Raw genomic sequence first — 17,443 nt, forward strand, 5'->3', positions numbered from 1 at the left:
CTTAAGGACCTGGATGCGAGCTGCTAATGTTCCGCCTCTTGGCACCCTCACCTGACGCAAACCCTCCTGGAGATTCGGGTCAGGGCTGGACTGCAGGCATTACTCTAAGGCTCACTACCAGACAGAGAGGTTGCACGGGCCTCAGAGCTGCATTAATTATCCAGGTGTAGACAAGGAGGTCAGAAGACATTGCCCGAAGCCAGGCCAACTCAATGTGCTCAGCCTGAATGTGGAAACATGCAGCCTTTCAGGAAATAAGGCCAGCCTGAGGACATCCATAGCTCCAGATGGACAGGGCCCTGAAGCAACATTGTCCCTCTGTGCTTAGAAGTAGGCTAGAGGCCAAGGAGGCTGCTGGGCACCGAGGAGTCAGGCCAGTGCTCAGAATGACAAGAGAGAAAGGACAGAGAGGTGTTAGGATGAGGGCGAGGAGGAGTGTCAAAGGTGTGCCCGTTGGTACCTCATTCCGTCATGCCTACTTTCCTTGGCTTCATCCCAGGACCTGTGGAGCAGCTCCCCAAAATCCCCTCCAACCTGCCCTGCAAAGAAAATCAACACTTTTCACCTTCTGGAGTTCCAGAATATCTCCTGGGCACGTTCTGTCCCCTCCCTTGGTTTCAGACTTCTTTGTCTCCCTTTCTACATGCATCTTTAGCATCCTTCATATTTCCTCAGCATCCTCTCTCTGGACCCACCTGGGCAGGACTCAGGGACACACCCAGCCCAGGGACAGCTACAGTAAAGGAAGAATTCTCACTAGGTCTCAGCGGTTCTTGTGATTGGTCGAGCTCCGCTTGACCCTCTGGGAAGGTGCTTTTGAAAATGTGTCTTGGCTGGGGATGGAGGTAGATACTGTAATCACAGCGTCTGGGAGGCTGAGGCAAGAGGATAGAGAGTTTAAGATGAGCCTTGGCTACATGAAACCCTGTCAGAAAAGGAAAGAAGGGGAAAATGGTTGGTGGTTTAAAGGGATTTGCTGGCCATAAACTGGACCATGAAACTAAAGAAATAGATGAACAGGAAGCAGAAAAAAATGATGGGAAAACTGGCGGCTCAGGACTACATAGCTTCCTGCATGGGCTTTCCTATGAGGGGGTCTCTAAGGCTTTCGGTGAGGGATTCGGAGGAAGAGAAAGCTCTAGCTTCTGCCCAGAGGATCTTTGCCCTTAGGCTCTGAAGCAGGGATGTACCTATGCTTAGCTAGATCTGGACTACCCTAAAATTGCTACCTGCTACCTCAGATTCCTCGCCACTGACTGGATTCAGGATCCTCCCCTCCCTCTAAGGCTGCTGTGAGTACTAACTGAGATGTGGATCACCAGGCCAGCTACCCATTTGCCTGGCCGGCACCCAGCACTTATCTGCCAGAAGATTTCCGTAGCACCTGTTTAACCCTCAGCTAGATGCCAGCTTTGCCTCGGGAGCAGCTGCACCACGGTCTCTTGCGCCTGACACCAGGGTCTCTGTGACCCAAGGCTGGATGGTGCCCCAGGACTGCTGACAGCACAGGGAAGTGGAGGTGTGCACTCTGGCCTTCCTGACCCCTGCTTGGCGTCTGCCTCTACTGCCCTGCTGCAGCCTTGGGGGCCAGGGACCTGCTGGCCCTGGGAGGAAGAAGTCAGTTCCCGAGTCAGGAACAGGAAGGCAGGGGGAGCGCAGCAGAGACCAGGATGACAGTACTTCCTGCTGCGGGAAAGGAAGGACAGCAGAGACAGTCAACAGCCAAGCAGGAAGGATGCACCCTTTTCAGGGTTGCATGTGGGGGCTGGGCAGTCACAGAGCCTCTGGACACAGCAGCCTTCAGACCCAAATGGGCCCAGCTACTGAGTAATCTGATGTTCTCCTGCCCATTCAAAACTGGAAGCACTGAGGTCCTACATAGTTCCAGCCCAAAGAAATAACGCTGAGCTCTGTTTAGCCCATCTTCCATACAGCTACCCACCCACCCACCCATCCATACATCCATCAACAGACCCATCTATTCACTCTGCCAACTATGCCTTTCAGTCCCTCTACCAAGCCATCTATCCATCCATCTATCGGTTCACACTCTCATCTAGTACCACAACAAACTGCGTCCTTCCATCTCTGTATCATCCATCCAATCATCCATCCATTCTCACTTTTGCCTGTCTGTCTGTCTGTTCATCCATCTGTCCTGCTATTCACCCATCGTTCCATCCACCCATCCTCTTAGTCATTCAGAGATTCTTTATCTTGCCTGGTGCTGAACTAGGCATGGGGAGGGGTAGAAGAGAGAATTACCTTGTTCCTTCCTTACCCATTGACGCTTATTTCAAACGGAGGCCAATGGAAAGCGGGGGGGGGGGGGGGACAAATGATTGCATAAGCAAGCACAAATCTGAAGAGCTTGAAGCAGAAACTTGGGTTTTGTACAAGTGAGGAGATCACGTCTAAGCTGTGGCCTGGAGTTAAGCAGAGAAAGCTCGTGGCCCTAAGGCAGAATGAGCATGGCATGCTGCTGCACAGTGTGGTGGTGAGGGGAAGTGGATGTGAGGCAGGAATGGCCATGAGCGTATGCAGAGGTGAGCAGGCACTAGGCCTGCCAGAAATTCGGATTTTCCCAGAAAGGCAGTGTGAAGTCACATAAAAGATTCAAAGATATATTGAATATGGCTTCATTATGATACACACACACACACACATCAGACCTATAATATGTAATTAAATATTATAAAATATATTTTATATTGCATTTAATATATGTGACTTTTTATGTGTTTGGGTGTTTTGCACCACTGGACTCTGGTGCCCACAGAGTCCAGAAGGTATCAGAGCCCCTGGAATTGGAGTTGCGGATGGTTGTGAGCTAACATGTGGTTGCTAAGAATCAAATCCAGTCTTCTGGAAGAATAGCCAGTGCTCTTAATCACTGAGCCATCTCTTCAACCCCCCCCCACTGTGTGTTAATAATAATAACATATTAATAATATTTGTTATTACCAACAAATGCATGGAGAAAATCATGAGAAAGACAAGAGGATACTTTGGAGGCAAATGTAGCTAGTAGGCCCCCAGAAAGTGAGCACAGACCGAATACGTAATGCATGGGACCTACCAGGCATTGTGGTGTGTGAATTAGGGGAAAGAAGGCAGCCATCCACGGTGATTCCCATTTGGAGACACCAAGACTCTAGAAGAAGGAGCCTTTGACAGGGGTAACAGAGTCTGCATCTGGCTTTTAGATGAGGAAAATGAAAGTTGGAGTGAGTGTCTGTGGGGCCAAATCCAATGCACATCAGGATGCCTTTAGTTGAGTTGAGGGAAGTGGTCTGAGCTAAAGATAAATGTTTTTTAGTTATCTGGACCTTGAGAAGAGAGAGCATAAGGAAGGGAGAGTAAAAGAAGGCAATGGTGGGCAGAGGAGACTAAAGAAGAAGATAGAACGAGGTCAGGGAAACAAACGAGTGTCCTGAGTCACCTCCAAATCTGAGGCATGGGAATCGCTACATAGTAGGACTTCACCCAGAAGTGTACAATACAAGCAGGTGTGAAGGAGAACTTTGGCCACAAAGAAGAATATGAAAAAACAGTAGCCAGAGAAGTGGAGAATTGCTTCGCTGTGTTTCTGGTATGAAGATGGGAGGTGTTTCCATAGAGAAAGACTAGCAATCAAAAGAGAATGGAATTATCATCTGTGAGACCCGGATGTAGGGAGTTGGGGCACACAAGTGTGGTTTGATAGCCAGAATTCCAGAAGTCCTTCCTTGAGGTGGGTATGGGCTTCAGATGAAGGACAGCAAATCATTCCATCTGATATTGTCTTGTTTGTGAATGCTGACAGTTGGGAAAGAAGGAACATTCTGGACATATTAACCTGTTCAGTCTGCAAGAAGTAAAATCAATGGAACATGGTCAGTGTGAGGACCTTCACTAAGCAGGGTTGAGTTTCTCCGGAATGTGGCATCCTGGCTTGGAAGGGAGGATTATAGGCAAAAGGACAATCAGAGTGATTTCCTATGAACAGAGCCAGGAGAGGAGATGGGGCGATAGATGTTTTTGATGAAGACGAAAAATTTATCAGTGGTGGGTAAGGACACCTGAGCAAGAAAGGAAGGAGGAAGGAAAACAAAGGAAACCTAGGATAGCAGGCATTTGGGGATGGCGCGGTTTCTGGTGGTGACCACATCCAGGGTGTGCCCCCTGGAAGCCAGTGGCCGACAGGAGAGGAGGAGAGGATCTCAAAGTTGAGGGAGGGAGCGGGTGAGTCATCCTGTGGATGTTGAAGTCATGGGGAATGGCATGAGCTGGGGTGGGGAGGAGGATGGTGAGCCAGGAGCTATAGTCGGCAGAGAATGAAAGGAAGTGAGCAGGAGAGAAGCTGGTGACAGCTTTAGTGGGGGAGAGTATGGTGCCATCAAAAGCATGAGCCTGCAGGCTTGCTGCAGGGAGGGGAAATGGCCAAAAGGCATTCTCCATCTGGAATATGGGGTCTGGGGGGAAGAACCCAGCAGAGGAAATGGTGTCCTCAGTCAGGTTTCACATAAGCAGGAGGAAACAGGATGGATAGTCTTAATTAGGATTAATTCCTACTCTGGGGGATGCAGTATGGATGGGCTCTATTCTTTCCATCCATCTATCTACCCACCCTCTCCCAATCATCCATCCATTCATTCATCCATCAGTCTGTGTACTTCATCCATCTACCTGCCCAATCTCCCATCCATCCCATTCGTTCCCCTGATGGTTCATCATTCATCTTATTCTCTTTCCTTCTATTACCCACCAGCCAGTCTCACATCCTCCTTCTGAATCTTTGGTGTGCATCTCCCGTTTAGAGTTCAGGAAGATAAAAGCCACAATCCAGGCTAATTACCATTCTAACAGCAGGATCCCCCAGGAGGACAAGGCGGAAGCCTGAATGATGATGACTGCTCCCTAGGGAAGGGGCTTATTGAACTAGACTAAAGAGGGATATCCCCAGAAGGGAAGGAAATGGGAATGTCCTAGACTGCAGGACAGGCTAGCTGCAATGCCCTGGGCCTCTTAGGAGCTGAGGCCAGAGGGACAAGGAGCAGCCAGCAGGTCGGCTGCTCCTCTGCTGCGTCTCAGAAAGCTAAGAAAAAGCAAAAGCCACCAAAGAAAGCTGGGCTTCCAGTTGCCACAGTCCTGCAGCTGGCAATTGCCAGGAATGTGCAAGGGTGTACACTCCCAATTTCATTGGGGGTGGGGGGAAAGTCCTCTATCCTAAGTAGGGTTGAGGTAGATGGGCACTGACCATAGCAGCTCTTCTCGTATGCCACATGTCACTTTCACCCTGGTCTCCATCAGGGCCATCAGGAGGGGACAGTTCTCTCACTCCCACAGGTCAAGACCCATGCCAATCACACCACCTCCTTCTGTAGCTCAGATTATAGACCACTGTCCACTCAATCACCTACGTGTTTGCCCAGCTGTTTACCTAGTATGGCTTTATTAATTTTTTTCAGTGTTTAGCAGACAAAAAGAACCGCTTTAAAGCCTAGCTCCGCAAAGAGCCTTTTGGGACTCCTTCAAGCCCTGAAATTGAGTTCTCTTCCCAACACGGTAGATGTCTCCTCAGACTCAGACCTACCTACCATGCATAGGTCAGGTACCCTTTTGTTCGGAGAACAGTCTGCAGAGTCCAGACACTTCTCGCCTCAGAAACCCAGAGAAAGCTGTGTCCCAAGGCCAGGGCTACTAGTCTGTGTATCAAGAGCTGAACACAAAGTGGGGGAGTCCTTGGCAGCAGTCACAGCAGCTCGCAAGCTGTCAAGAAGCTACCTTCATAGGGCAGATCCGCGGTCCAGCTGAGGCCTCAGTTTCCCTGACTGTACCATAGGACTAGATACTTGATGAGGTCCCAGGCAAGTCTGGCTGTGAGGTGACATGAATAGAAGAGGGAAAATGGTTCCAAATTGTAACCAGAAGAGAGACCACCGTGTGTTAACTGGTAGCTGGGCTGTCTGCATGATGATCCATTGTGTGTGGAGCATGTTTTCCTGGCACCATCCACCCCGTCAGGTGACTTGTGGTCAGTGTGTAGAACCATCCGCAGTGGGATACTCCAGGCTCTCTCCCCGCTCCCCACTAGCTATAAGGCATAAATCTGGGACCACAGAACCAGCTGAGGGACAAAACGGTCTGAGTTGCTGCTCCAAACCCCAAGGGCCTGTAGGACTAAAAGGGGGCTAGGGGCAGGAGAGTGGTCTGTGACCACCATCCCAGGAGGACAGGGAATGGGGAGGGGTACAGGACGCAGCCCTGGGCCTCCAGCCGCACAGTCCTCCCTTCCTGTTGTCTCAGGACGGTCCTGGCAGGATGCATCTGCCAAAGTTCCAGGGCCAGACCTCCCTCAGGCCATGCTCCCTTCTGCCCCCATCAGGAATCCACCCCCTCACGTATATGCAATTGAGAAGCCGTCGGAGATGGCACAACTGTGCACACTTGTGAACACAGCTAGAGCCATACACATCTCTCAGAGATATGCATGTCTGCTCACCCATGCCTGCAGATACAAATAGATGTAGGTACACAGAAGACCCCACTTGTACACACGTGCAGACACACATATGTGCATGTGCACATGCACATCCTACTAGGAGATGGTTGATGGTGCAGAACTATGTGTGTGAGCTACAGAGGTGAGATCCTGGAGAGCAGAGAGGCCTCACCTAACCAGCCTAGCCATGGAAGGCAGAAGGTGGGTTCTGCCAAAGCGGGTTCACTTGTGCATCTGGAGAGGAGCACCATGGGAAGGCCTGAGGGTGTGGAAGAGACCTGAGCAGGCAAAACTAGAGGAGGCTCAGACAGGCAGAGCAGAGAGAAGCTGGTAGAGCCCAGAAACTGAAGAAAGGAACTGTCTGGGACCTGGGAGAGGGTGAGGTCATGGGCGGAGCATGGATCTAGGATACACAAACCCCTCATAAGCAGTAGGTATGGGTGTGGGATTCGGGATGGAGGGAGGTCTCGGGCAAAACTGGGGAGTCTCCAAACTCCAAATCTCTTCTCCAATCTCCTGCTAGCCCCATCCCATAGGAGGAGACCTGGAGGCTCCTCCTCTTCCTGCTTCCTGCTAGCAGCTCAGCTCATTTAAAGTCAAAAGTCAGAGCAGCAGTCAAAGTTAGCTGGAATTGGGCTCCATTTGTGGACGGAGACAGGGCAGGGCTGTGGTGGGGACCGGTGGCCTTGACCAGAGCAAGGGACAGTTTGTGGCAGAGATTGGCATTTGTTGTGGCACCTTTGGGTCGACGCTGTAGCAAGGCTACACATGGGGAGAAGGCTAGGCTGACTGAAAGCCACTAGACTAGCCCTGCCTTGGGGAAACATCCCAGAGGGCCCAACTGTGCCCGGACGTTGCAGGAGCTGTCGCGTGACCCCATGACGTAACACCGCTGTAACGTTGCCTTTCACCTCAGGCCTGGCAAATGGTTACTCCATGACCCCTCCAACCCTGAACATCACAGAGGACTCATACGTCATTGACACTGGGGACAGCCTATCCATATCCTGCAGGTACTGGCCCCTCCCCACCTGGCGGTCCATGAAGGCTGCCCTAGACTGAGAAAAGAGGGAGCTGACCAAAGAACTCCCCAGAGTAGGCTGAGTGGGAGTCCTAGGATGTGGTCTCCCAGAGGCACCTGCACTCACCCAACCTCCCCTAAAACCTCTTCCAGATCGCCTAATCCATTCCCAGCTACCTCTCACTAGCCTCAGGCCTACCCCTCAGATCCCAGAGCCTCCTCAGAGTACCAGCTATTGAAGAAGGCCTGTGTTACCAGCCTGTCCATTCACAGCTCCAAGAACTAGGCAGAGAGTCAAGGGCTCAGGGAGTGGATCTGTGGAATATACCCCAAGCTTGGGTTGCCCTTCTCTGGGAAGAGATAATGATAGCCAAAGCTCTTGCTTGGCCCTTGAGGGAGGCTCCTTGGAGACTGTGACTCTAAGCTAAAACTGGGAAGGAGAGATGCTTATTTCTACTATCCTCTGCTAGGGGACAGCACCCCCTTGAGTGGACCTGGCCAGGGGCCCAGGAGGTACTGACCACAGGTGGGAAGGACGGTGAGGAGACCCAGGTTGTGCAAGACTGTGAAGGCACAGAAGCTAGGCCTTACTGCAAGGTGCTGCTGCTGGCCCAGACTCACGCCAACAACACGGGCAGCTACCACTGCTACTACAAGTACATCAAGGCCAGAATTGAGGGCACCACAGCTGCCAGCACCTATGTGTTTGTAAGAGGTGAGGCCTGTCTGGGGCCGGGTCCTGGAGGGAGTAGCTGGTGCCTAGGCACCACCTCCAGCCTGCTGACACCAGGCAGGCAGGAGTGATTATGGGGCCTTCCTATGCTCCACACAGAAGCAGGAGGCTAGAACTTCACCACCCTGACCCATGGGCTCCCTTATACTTCCCACACCCCAAGCCCTAGCCAGAGACATCCTGGACGGCTGCCTTACCCAACTTCTACGCCATCTCTACAGACTTTGAACAGCCCTTCATCAACAAGCCTGACACGCTCCTGGTCACCAGGAAGGACTTGATGTGGGTGCCCTGCTTGGTGTCCATTCCCGGCCTCAACATCACTCTGCGCTCGGTACTCTTCCCTTCCCCGGCCTCACCCCATGATCCCATCCTCCAGTGCCATCCCTGGGAAAGGCATGACAGTCCCTGTGTCCCTCCAGCAAAGCTCAGTGCTACACCCCGATGGGCAAAAGGTGCTATGGGATGACCGCCGGGGCATGCAGGTACCCACACTGCTGCTGCGCGACGCCCTGTACCTGCAATGCGAGACCACCTGGGGTGACCGGGACTTCCTTTCCAATCCTTTCATCGTGCACATCACAGGTAGGGGCTGCCACTTCCATCTCACCCCAGTTACCACACTTCTGCACCCCAAGGAGAGCAGGGCAGGCATACTGTAACCCTGTGCCACTAGTTCCAAGTCACAGGGCTGTTAGCATCACGGTCTTATCACCCACTGCTCTCCACGCTGTGTGTGTTGTCCTATGAGAAGTGTGGGAGGTGACACTGTGTGTGTCACCAGGCAATGAGCTATATGACATCCAGCTGTTCCCCAAGAAGTCACTGGAGCTGTTGGTTGGAGAGAAGCTGGTTTTGAACTGTACGGTGTGGGCTGAGTTCAACTCGGGTGTCACCTTCGACTGGGATTATCCAGGAAAGCAGGTAAGGTCAGCAGCTCTGCCAGGTACCTTCTTCCCACTGCCCTGTCCTCAGCACCACCTCTAGGACTCGCCATGCCCAGGCTACCTGTACCTGGCACATACTGGGCCCCTGTGCGGAGGAGATATAGACTCATGAACCCAAATGTGTTGGGGAAGTTTTCCCATCCCAAAACCAGCTCAGGGGCTAGATATCCAGAGCTACTTGTGTTTGGACAGGGGTGTGTGGCTTTGCTAGGTTGGGTCTGCCCCTGCCTGCCTGCTGATCCTGGGCTTCCCCTGGGTGTGGCAGGCAGAGCGGGGTAAGTGGGTACCTGAGCGACGTTCCCAGCAGACTCACACAGAACTCTCCAGCATCCTGACCATCCACAATGTCAGCCAACACGACCTGGGTCCCTACGTGTGTGAGGCCAACAATGGCATTCAGCGGTTCCGGGAAAGCACAGAGGTCATTGTGCACGGTATGACCTGGGAGGCTGAGGTCATGTGCCCGGCATGGGATGGGATGGGTTCAGTATCACTGAGCCTGGAGAACAAGGGTCCTTGTGCAGTGTGGGTCAGAGGTCATGATGCACCTGAGCAGCAGGGGCCGGCCGAAAGGAAGGAAAGGCTGTGAGGGGAAGCCCTGCCCAGCTTCTACCAGCTGGACAGCAAGGCAAGCTCCAGTCTGCAGGGGGAGGCTGGGAAGCCTGGTGGATGGTAGCTCAGCCCCGAGTTTACACTCTTGCCTCCTCTTTGGCAGAGAAGCCCTTCATCAGTGTCGACTGGCTCAAAGGACCTGTCCTGGAAGCCACAGCCGGTGACGAGCTGGTGAAACTGCCTGTGAAGCTGGCAGCTTATCCCCCACCGGAGTTCCAATGGTAACAATCCAGGCCCCCTCCCCTTACTGCCAATGCCAGGATTAACACAAGGACTGGCCAGAGAGTGAGAAGGACAGTGTCCTTCCCCATCAGATCATTAGCCCTGGATCTCAGAAGGGGATCTGTCCCTGCCCATCAGGGCCTGCATACCCTGAAACTCAGGTGGAACCCTTACTAAACAGAGCCCCGAAAGGGAGTGCACATATTCAGCTAGAAGGGAGGTTATTCCTGGAGCTGCTAAACCCCAGAATGTTTAAATGCCAGGTTCTGGTATGGACAGCACAGGATTTTATCTACCTGCTCCTTGCCTCCCCCCAGAATCTCCAAGACTCTGCCAAATGGATTTCCACACTGAGAAAACTCAGGGTCTGCCCTGTAGTGGCTTGTTCTCTGGTCTCCCTTCCTATAAGAGTTCCTTCTGACCCACAAATTTGAGATGTCACGAGACTGATAAACTGTTGTGGAGCCTGGCTCTGAGACACATGGCAGTGAGAGGGCTGCAGAAGAGCTGAGAGTTAGGCTTTCCCCACAGGGTGTGCCCAGGGCACAGAGGGATCCCTCAGGGATGGCTACATCCTTCTAGATGCTCCCAGGAGAACACAGCATCTTCCTGATCCTCCCATACACTCTGAGCTGTCGCCTTGATTCAATCATGATAGATCCTATTGCAGCCTCTGTCTACACTGTAGATAAGGAAATGGGCCAGAGGAGGGACAAGCATTCCCACCGGAGCTCCAGGTCTCCTGGGAGGAGTTCCTGTTCTGTCTTTTCTTGTCAACCCAGAGCAGCCCTGCCCTTCTAAGTGTGAGACACCTCGCACCTGATACGAGGTTCTGGCGCCAGGACAAGCAAAGGCCCCAAAGGTCCTCAGCCAGGACCCACTGGCCATAGGCTGGAAATTGGCTTCTGGGAAGGCTCAGGATGTCCCAGTCATAAATCTTGTGACCCTGAATCCTCCATTTAAGGTCATAGCTTTGGGTCATATAGTTCCACATAGCATAGTACCAGAAGCCTTGAGGGAAGGTCCTGAAGGCACGGATGAAGCTAGGAGCATCTGTTGCGTAAACGCAACTTTTAGAGTCCTAGAGACCCCTGACCCCCAAGGCCAGCAGGACTGAGCCTGTGCTCAGCATAGCCTTCCACAGGAACAAGCTTACCTTCTCTGACCTTTCCATTCCCACTTAGCCAACATCTTCCTCTCAGAAGTGTGCAGCTGTCCCAGGGCACTTGCGCTCATAACAGCCCCACAGGTGACCACTACCCGAGTGGCATGATGGTAGAAGTACTCTAAGTCAGTGAATGGTGGCTGGTCTAGTAGACAGACAGACGGGCTGGGTCTTTGGCCCAGTGTGCTGAGCCTTTGAGATTACTGCAAGAATAATGCTCCAGTTTCTAAGTAAAGACACCGAGGTTTGGGACAGTTAAGGGATCTCCCAAGGGTTACATACCCAACAAACTAAAAAGCCTGGAGTTCCAGAAGCCTTCTGCAGCACAGCCAGGCAGAGAGCATGGCCTCGATTCTGACTCTGTCCTACCTGCCCTGCTCTGTGATCCTAGGCAAGTCACTTGCCTCTCTAAGCTCTGGCTGCTACCAACCGTTGAGAGCAGGATCCCTAAATCTGTCCTATCTTAGGTCTTTACCTAAGAGATGTGTCAGTTCAGAGCTGTAGAGTCACGGCTTAGCCTATCCGGAGGGGAGGGGCCTGGGAGAACTAGCTCCAAGTCCAGGACTCAGGCTGCAGGAACAGTCCAGCTTGTGAGGCATTTGTTTGAGCATGCAGCAGAGGTCTAGAGTGACCACACATGCCTGGTGGGGCATTGTGTAAACAGGATACAGCCCGGGGCTGTCACTGTCCTCACTGAAGCCCACAGCTCAGGGAGAGGAGAGTCAACCAACGGATACTTATAGAAAACCCAGTGTGCCTGGCAGGAGTGTAACTAAGTGGTAGAACACTGGCATAGGGTGTGGAGGTCCTGGGTTTGATCTAGAGGAGAAAAAGAAGGGATGGAAGGAAGGAGGAAGAGAGGGAGGGAGGGAATGGGGGAAGGGGAGAGAGGGAGGGGGGAGGGAGGGAGGGAGGGAGGGAGGGAGGGAGGGAGGGAGGAAGGAAGGAAGGAAGGAAGGAAGGAAGGAAGGAAGGAAGGAAGGAAGGAAGGAAGGAAGGGGAACAGGGTAGGCAGGACCAGATGACAACCATCGTTGAAGAGTCAGTACCCTGGCCCCAGTGAAGAAAAGAGAGAATCATACAAATTGTCATCCACAGAAAAAGCACCCAAGCTAGTATAGCACTAAGTCAAAAGCCCTGTGAAGGCTACGTGTTTGGAGAACCTACAGAAGCACCCAGAGCCAGGTGTCAGAGAACCAGGCAATTGCCACTCCATGTGATCACCTGTCACTGTCCCTTCACTCGTCAATACGCGCTGTGAGAAAGAATAGGGACCCACTGAGGGCATTGTGGTCAGTCTCTGGTGCTGAAGGTCAGCAGGTATGAAGGAACTGGCACGCTGCCTTCTTCGTCCCTAGGCCAAGCTCACAGATGGGACAAAGAGAGAGTAGCTGCCCTAAGCAGAAACCGGTTTCTGGGGGCTGGGGGGATGTCAGGATTTAGGGGGGAGTCCAGAAGTGCCACTGCAGATCTCACAATGGTCCTGAAGGTCAGTGCCATTGCCGAGATGGCCATAGAAGTAATGACAGTGGCTTGATTCAGCCTATTTGGAGCTTTTGTCTGCCTCTTCTGAGACCAGAGACTCCTGCTCACCCCATACTCCTGCTGCCCTCCTTGGTCTGGTGCGGGAGAGGCCTCTTGCTCTCTAGCCTGACCTATCAAGACAGGCCACATGACCTTCTCTTCCCACTTCTAGCAGAAGGTGTGGGCCCTTCCTATGTGTGTATTCTGCAGCCACAGAGTCAGTGAACCTTGGGTGGAAAATATCTTTTTAGATGTGTCTGTACCAAGCATATGGACCTTTGTTTTTTGCCATAGTCCTTGAGCATGTGAATATCACAACCTTTTATGCAACACGGTGTCTTGAGTACCAGATGTTATCTCAAGATGATTTACGGTATACAGAGGGCTGTCTATAACTTTTGTGCAAATTCTAAGTTACTTTACAGAAGAGACTTGAGCTTCAGGTATTTTTTTGTTTTATTTTGTCTTGGTTTATTTATTTTTAATTAGCATACAAACTATAGAATTCAGTATGGCATCCTCACACAAAATTTGTTCTTGTTGATGTGCTCAAGTATTTTAGATTGATCATTAAAGATTTTGGTGACCAACAGGAAACCGAGAACCACTCTCATTGGAGGGCCTGCAGATGCCCGTACAGAGCTGGCATGGGGCCCACAGAACTTCTGAATTCCTTTCCTCTGCCAGGTACAAGGACAGAAAGGCAGTGACTGGGCGCCACAATCCGCATGCTCTAGTGCTCAAAGAGGTGACCGAGGCCAGTGCTGGCATCTACACTCTTGCCCTGTGGAACTCTGCAGCTGGTCTGAGGCAAAACATCAGCCTGGAGCTGGTGGTGAATGGTATAGGCCGGAAGGATGGGAGAAGGGATGAGTCCCCAGGTGTGTGGGGTGGCGATGGGAGCCAGCTGACTGTCTATTTGCCTATGTCCCCAGTGCCTCCCCACATCCATGAAAAGGAAGCCTCCTCACCCAGCATCTACTCCCGCCACAGCCGCCAGACCCTCACCTGCACCGCCTATGGGGTACCCCAACCTCTCAGTGTCCAGTGGCACTGGAGGCCCTGGACACCCTGCAAGACATTTGCCCAGCGCAGCCTGTGAGTATGTCCCCCCCACCACACCCTAGTCTCCCCAATCTCCTCTACTACACACAAAATCTTAGCTCATCCTGTATGGTAAGGAAACAGGACGAGAGAAGGGAGACGAAATTCCCAAGGTCAAAGCTGTAAACCACAGAGCCTGCCCAAATGTTGAGCCATGCTCCCTACACCCAGCTCCATATCAGAAGGACAGGAGGAGCTGGGTGGGTGTGGTGGCATGTGCCTGTTACCCCAACACTTGGGAGGTGGAGGCAAGAGGATCAGGAATTGAAGGTCGTCTTTGGCCACATAGTGAGCTCAAAGTCAGAATAACAGAAAACAAAATAGACAAGGGAACCTAGAAGGACATTCTGGGCAGAGACAAATTAGACATATAAGGAAGAGGAGAGGAGGCGGGTGCCACGTGAGCAGGAACTTGGAAGTCGTCGGGGAGCCCGTGAAGGGCTTTCAGCAGGAGAATGACAAGTCAGGTTTGCCACTTAGTGAAAGATTCTGTGGTCACATGCTAGGGACTGAACAGAAGCCAGGAAAGGAGTCTAGCCCCACCTGCTGGCCCAGAGGCTGTGGCTCCAGAGCAGTCAGTGGGGAAGCTCAGAAGTGACAGATGCAAGGCTCTTGAGGGACTCTTGTGAACCACGCAGCCTACAGCTTACCTGGTGCCTCCATCCTTGCCCCTTCTGGTGATCCACTATCAGGCCCTGTGTCAAATGACGACAGAGTCCTGGGATGCCCCCTCCCCACTCTACAGATAAAGGCAGACAAGATGTCCTCTTGCTCCACTTGCCCCATCTCAGGATGAAGCCCTGGGCATGCCTAGGAGGAGAGAGAAGGAGAGGCAGCTGGGGTGGGGTTTGTGGGACTGAGAGGTGACCTGTGCTCCTCCTGGAAGCTGGGTGAGCACATACAAGCTGGACTCTGAAGGAAGGCACAGAGCACAAGTAGGGCAGAGCCGTGTCCATGTGGAGGAAGGATTGCAGGACGGCAGCCGTGTTCCAACCCCTCATTGCCCTTGTTCCCAGCCTTAGGGCTGTCTCTTACCCACTGTGCTGCGAGCCGACGTCTGAGGATGACAGTGGTGTGGCCCACCCAACCCCCAGCTTAGGTCTTCCCCGTCCTTAGCCCTGATCTGCCCTTGTCCCTCTTGGTCTACGGCAGTCGGAGACGGCAGCAGCGGGATCGCATGCCACAGTGCCGAGACTGGAGGGAGGTGACCACTCAGGACGCCGTGAACCCCATCGAGAGCCTGGACACCTGGACCGAGTTTGTGGAGGGGAAGAATAAGGTACGGATCATAGGGCAAGAGAAGTCCCGGGTGCAGGCGAGTTAGAGCAGTGAGAGTAGACAGAGGGGGGAGGCTGGGCGAGCTCCCCCTTGCCTGTTCTCGGTGTCCATCTGGCCTGCAGAGCTCTGGGAGCTGCAGCTGCCAGCCAGGTGACTTTTCTGCGCTCTCTGGGCCCCAGCTTCCCTGCCTGCCTGTGAGCCAGGCCTTCCCAGACAAGGAAACTGAGATCCAGGAGGAGAACCCAGCTGCCCACAAGTCCCAAGTCTGGAAGGGGATGGGGCTGGGGGCTGACTAGGTCTCCATAGCAGGCTGGTGAGCGGCTGACCAGGAGGGGGAGGGGGACTGAACAAAGGCACCCACTTCCTACAGTCACTTCCTGTTTTCCTACACACCTCCAGGCCTCTTCCTGTTCCAGGCCTGGCCAGGAAGTGCCCGGCTTGGGGTGGGGGTGGGGGTCTTTGGATGGTAGGCAGGGCCTTTGGCCCTCTCTCCTCCCCTACTTTTCAAACTCCCTAGTCCCTAAGGGCAGAATTTTTCTAGACTCCTGGGATACCTCCCTACACGTATGTATACACACCTCCTCTACTACCCTGGATCTTGAAGAAGTGTTATATGCCTTTGGACTAACGTAGGCAGATCACAAAGACCTTGCACAGTGACCAGCTCCTGACCTTAGGCCATAATTTTAAGAGACTGGCCCTGATGTGACTCATTACTGTCTGGATTTTAACCCTTGCTTAGAGAGGCCCAGTTGCCAAAATGACTTTTGACCCCCTCAACATAGCCACGGTCTGAGACATGGCACAGATAAATCCCTCTGGTCCGGCCAGCTGTCCACACACTATCTCTTGGTTTTCTGAGGTGACACCTCCCTACTGACAAAGGACATTGTCTTATCGTCTGATCTGTCTCTAGACTTTGGCCAAACCTATTCCCCCATTTCTAGTGAGCACAGTAGCCTCTTTGATGAGGAGGAGGGTCTAGGTAAGCAATGGAGCCTTCTGCCTCTGTTCTGGGTAGACGGTGAGCAAGCTGGTGATCCAGGACGCCAATGTGTCAGCCATGTACAAGTGTGTGGTCTTCAACAAAGTGGGCCAGGACGAGCGTCTCATCTACTTCTATGTGACCAGTGAGTAACCAGACTGTCCCCAAGCGGTACCACTTCATCTATGCAGTCCTGGGTGCCAGGAATGAGCTTACTGAGTTTCTGGTGACCATGGGAGCACCCAGCGTGGGATTACCACCACTACCACCATGACACAGAGTGGGAGATAAATTTAAGGATGCTCCTCTATAGACTGGGTGCTGGTTCCAGTGGAAGGTACCCCCAGCAGAGAAGTCCCATCCTTTCTCACTTTAGAGTCCTGTGATTCCTGTGTGCATTTTGGCCTGGGGAGAAATTCCCATCATTTATTCAGATTTTTAAATGAGTTAGTGACCTCTAGAAAGAAAGGGGTCACAGGTGGTGGCACTTGCTGGGTTCAGGGGTATAGATGAAGTCACCTGAAAAGGCTGATGGCAATCAAGACAATGGCGCTGGCAAAAGCTAATGAAATCATTCCAAGGACAAGCCAGGGTCAGAGGGTGTCAGTTGCAAAAGAGGAGGTCAGTTGGGTCTGGTGATAAAAGTTTAAGGACCTGACCTCCTGGGAGTGTGTGGACAGCTCCCTGCTTGACGCATAGCTAAAAGAATCCAAAAGGTAGGAGTGCAGGAGGAGCCTAACCCCAAGGGGTGGGGCTGACTTCCAAAAGTTGATTGGTGGGTCCTTTGATCAGGGAGGGGAAGAAAAAGGAGAGGAAGTGGGTTCTAGACAGTATGAAAGCCTGGATACACATTATATACACCCGTGATTGAGAACTGATTGCGTCTCAAGGTCAACAGTGAAGAGAGAGACCCACCCTACGGCTGGTAAGGTGAGCAAACACGCAATGTCTCTCGGGTCCCTCTTTCCTCCCCAGCCATCCCGGACGGCTTCAGTATCGAGTCAGAGCCTTCCGAGGACCCCTTAGAAGGCCAGTCGGTGCGCCTCAGTTGCCGGGCAGACAACTACACTTACGAGCATCTGCGCTGGTACCGGCTCAACCTCTCCACGCTACACGACGCTCAAGGGAACCCCCTACTGCTCGACTGCAAAAACGTGCACCTGTATGCCACGCCCCTAGCGGCCAACCTAGAGGAGGCGGAGCCCGGGGCCCGCCACGCCACCCTCAGTTTGAATATCCCCCGAGTGGCGCCCGAGCACGAGGGTGACTACGTGTGTGAGGTGCAGGATAGGCGCAGCCAAGACAAGCACTGCCACAAGAAGTACCTGTCCGTGCAGGGTGAGATGGACGTGGCAAGCAAGAGAGGGC

At 52.7% G+C, this 17,443-nt stretch overlaps 1 protein-coding gene across 5 annotated transcripts in view; it reads left to right on the forward strand.

Moving 5' to 3' along the window:
* The window catches only part of Flt4 (fms related receptor tyrosine kinase 4), a 42,185-nt gene that overhangs the window by 7,496 nt on the left and 17,246 nt on the right, over window positions 1-17,443 (forward strand). For 2 of the 5 annotated variants that reach the window (XM_057776133.1, XM_057776134.1), the window contains exons 2-13: window positions 7,401-7,497; window positions 7,976-8,220; window positions 8,460-8,572; window positions 8,661-8,823; window positions 9,023-9,162; window positions 9,451-9,619; window positions 9,901-10,018; window positions 13,396-13,550; window positions 13,644-13,806; window positions 14,965-15,091; window positions 16,112-16,220; window positions 17,051-17,413. In XM_057776133.1, coding sequence (XP_057632116.1) covers window positions 7,401-7,497; window positions 7,976-8,220; window positions 8,460-8,572; window positions 8,661-8,823; window positions 9,023-9,162; window positions 9,451-9,619; window positions 9,901-10,018; window positions 13,396-13,550; window positions 13,644-13,806; window positions 14,965-15,091; window positions 16,112-16,220; window positions 17,051-17,413 — 1,962 coding nt within the window. Of the gene's footprint in view, window positions 1-7,400; window positions 7,498-7,975; window positions 8,221-8,457; window positions 8,573-8,660; window positions 8,824-9,022; window positions 9,163-9,450; window positions 9,620-9,900; window positions 10,019-13,395; window positions 13,551-13,643; window positions 13,807-14,964; window positions 15,092-16,111; window positions 16,221-17,050; window positions 17,414-17,443 lie in introns of those variants that run through there. The other 3 variants (XM_057776136.1, XM_057776137.1, XM_057776138.1) reach the window with 3 other exon arrangements.

The sequence above is a fragment of the Chionomys nivalis genome, chromosome 7, assembly GCF_950005125.1.
Source record: "Chionomys nivalis chromosome 7, mChiNiv1.1, whole genome shotgun sequence".
NCBI lineage: Eukaryota > Metazoa > Chordata > Mammalia > Rodentia > Cricetidae > Chionomys > Chionomys nivalis.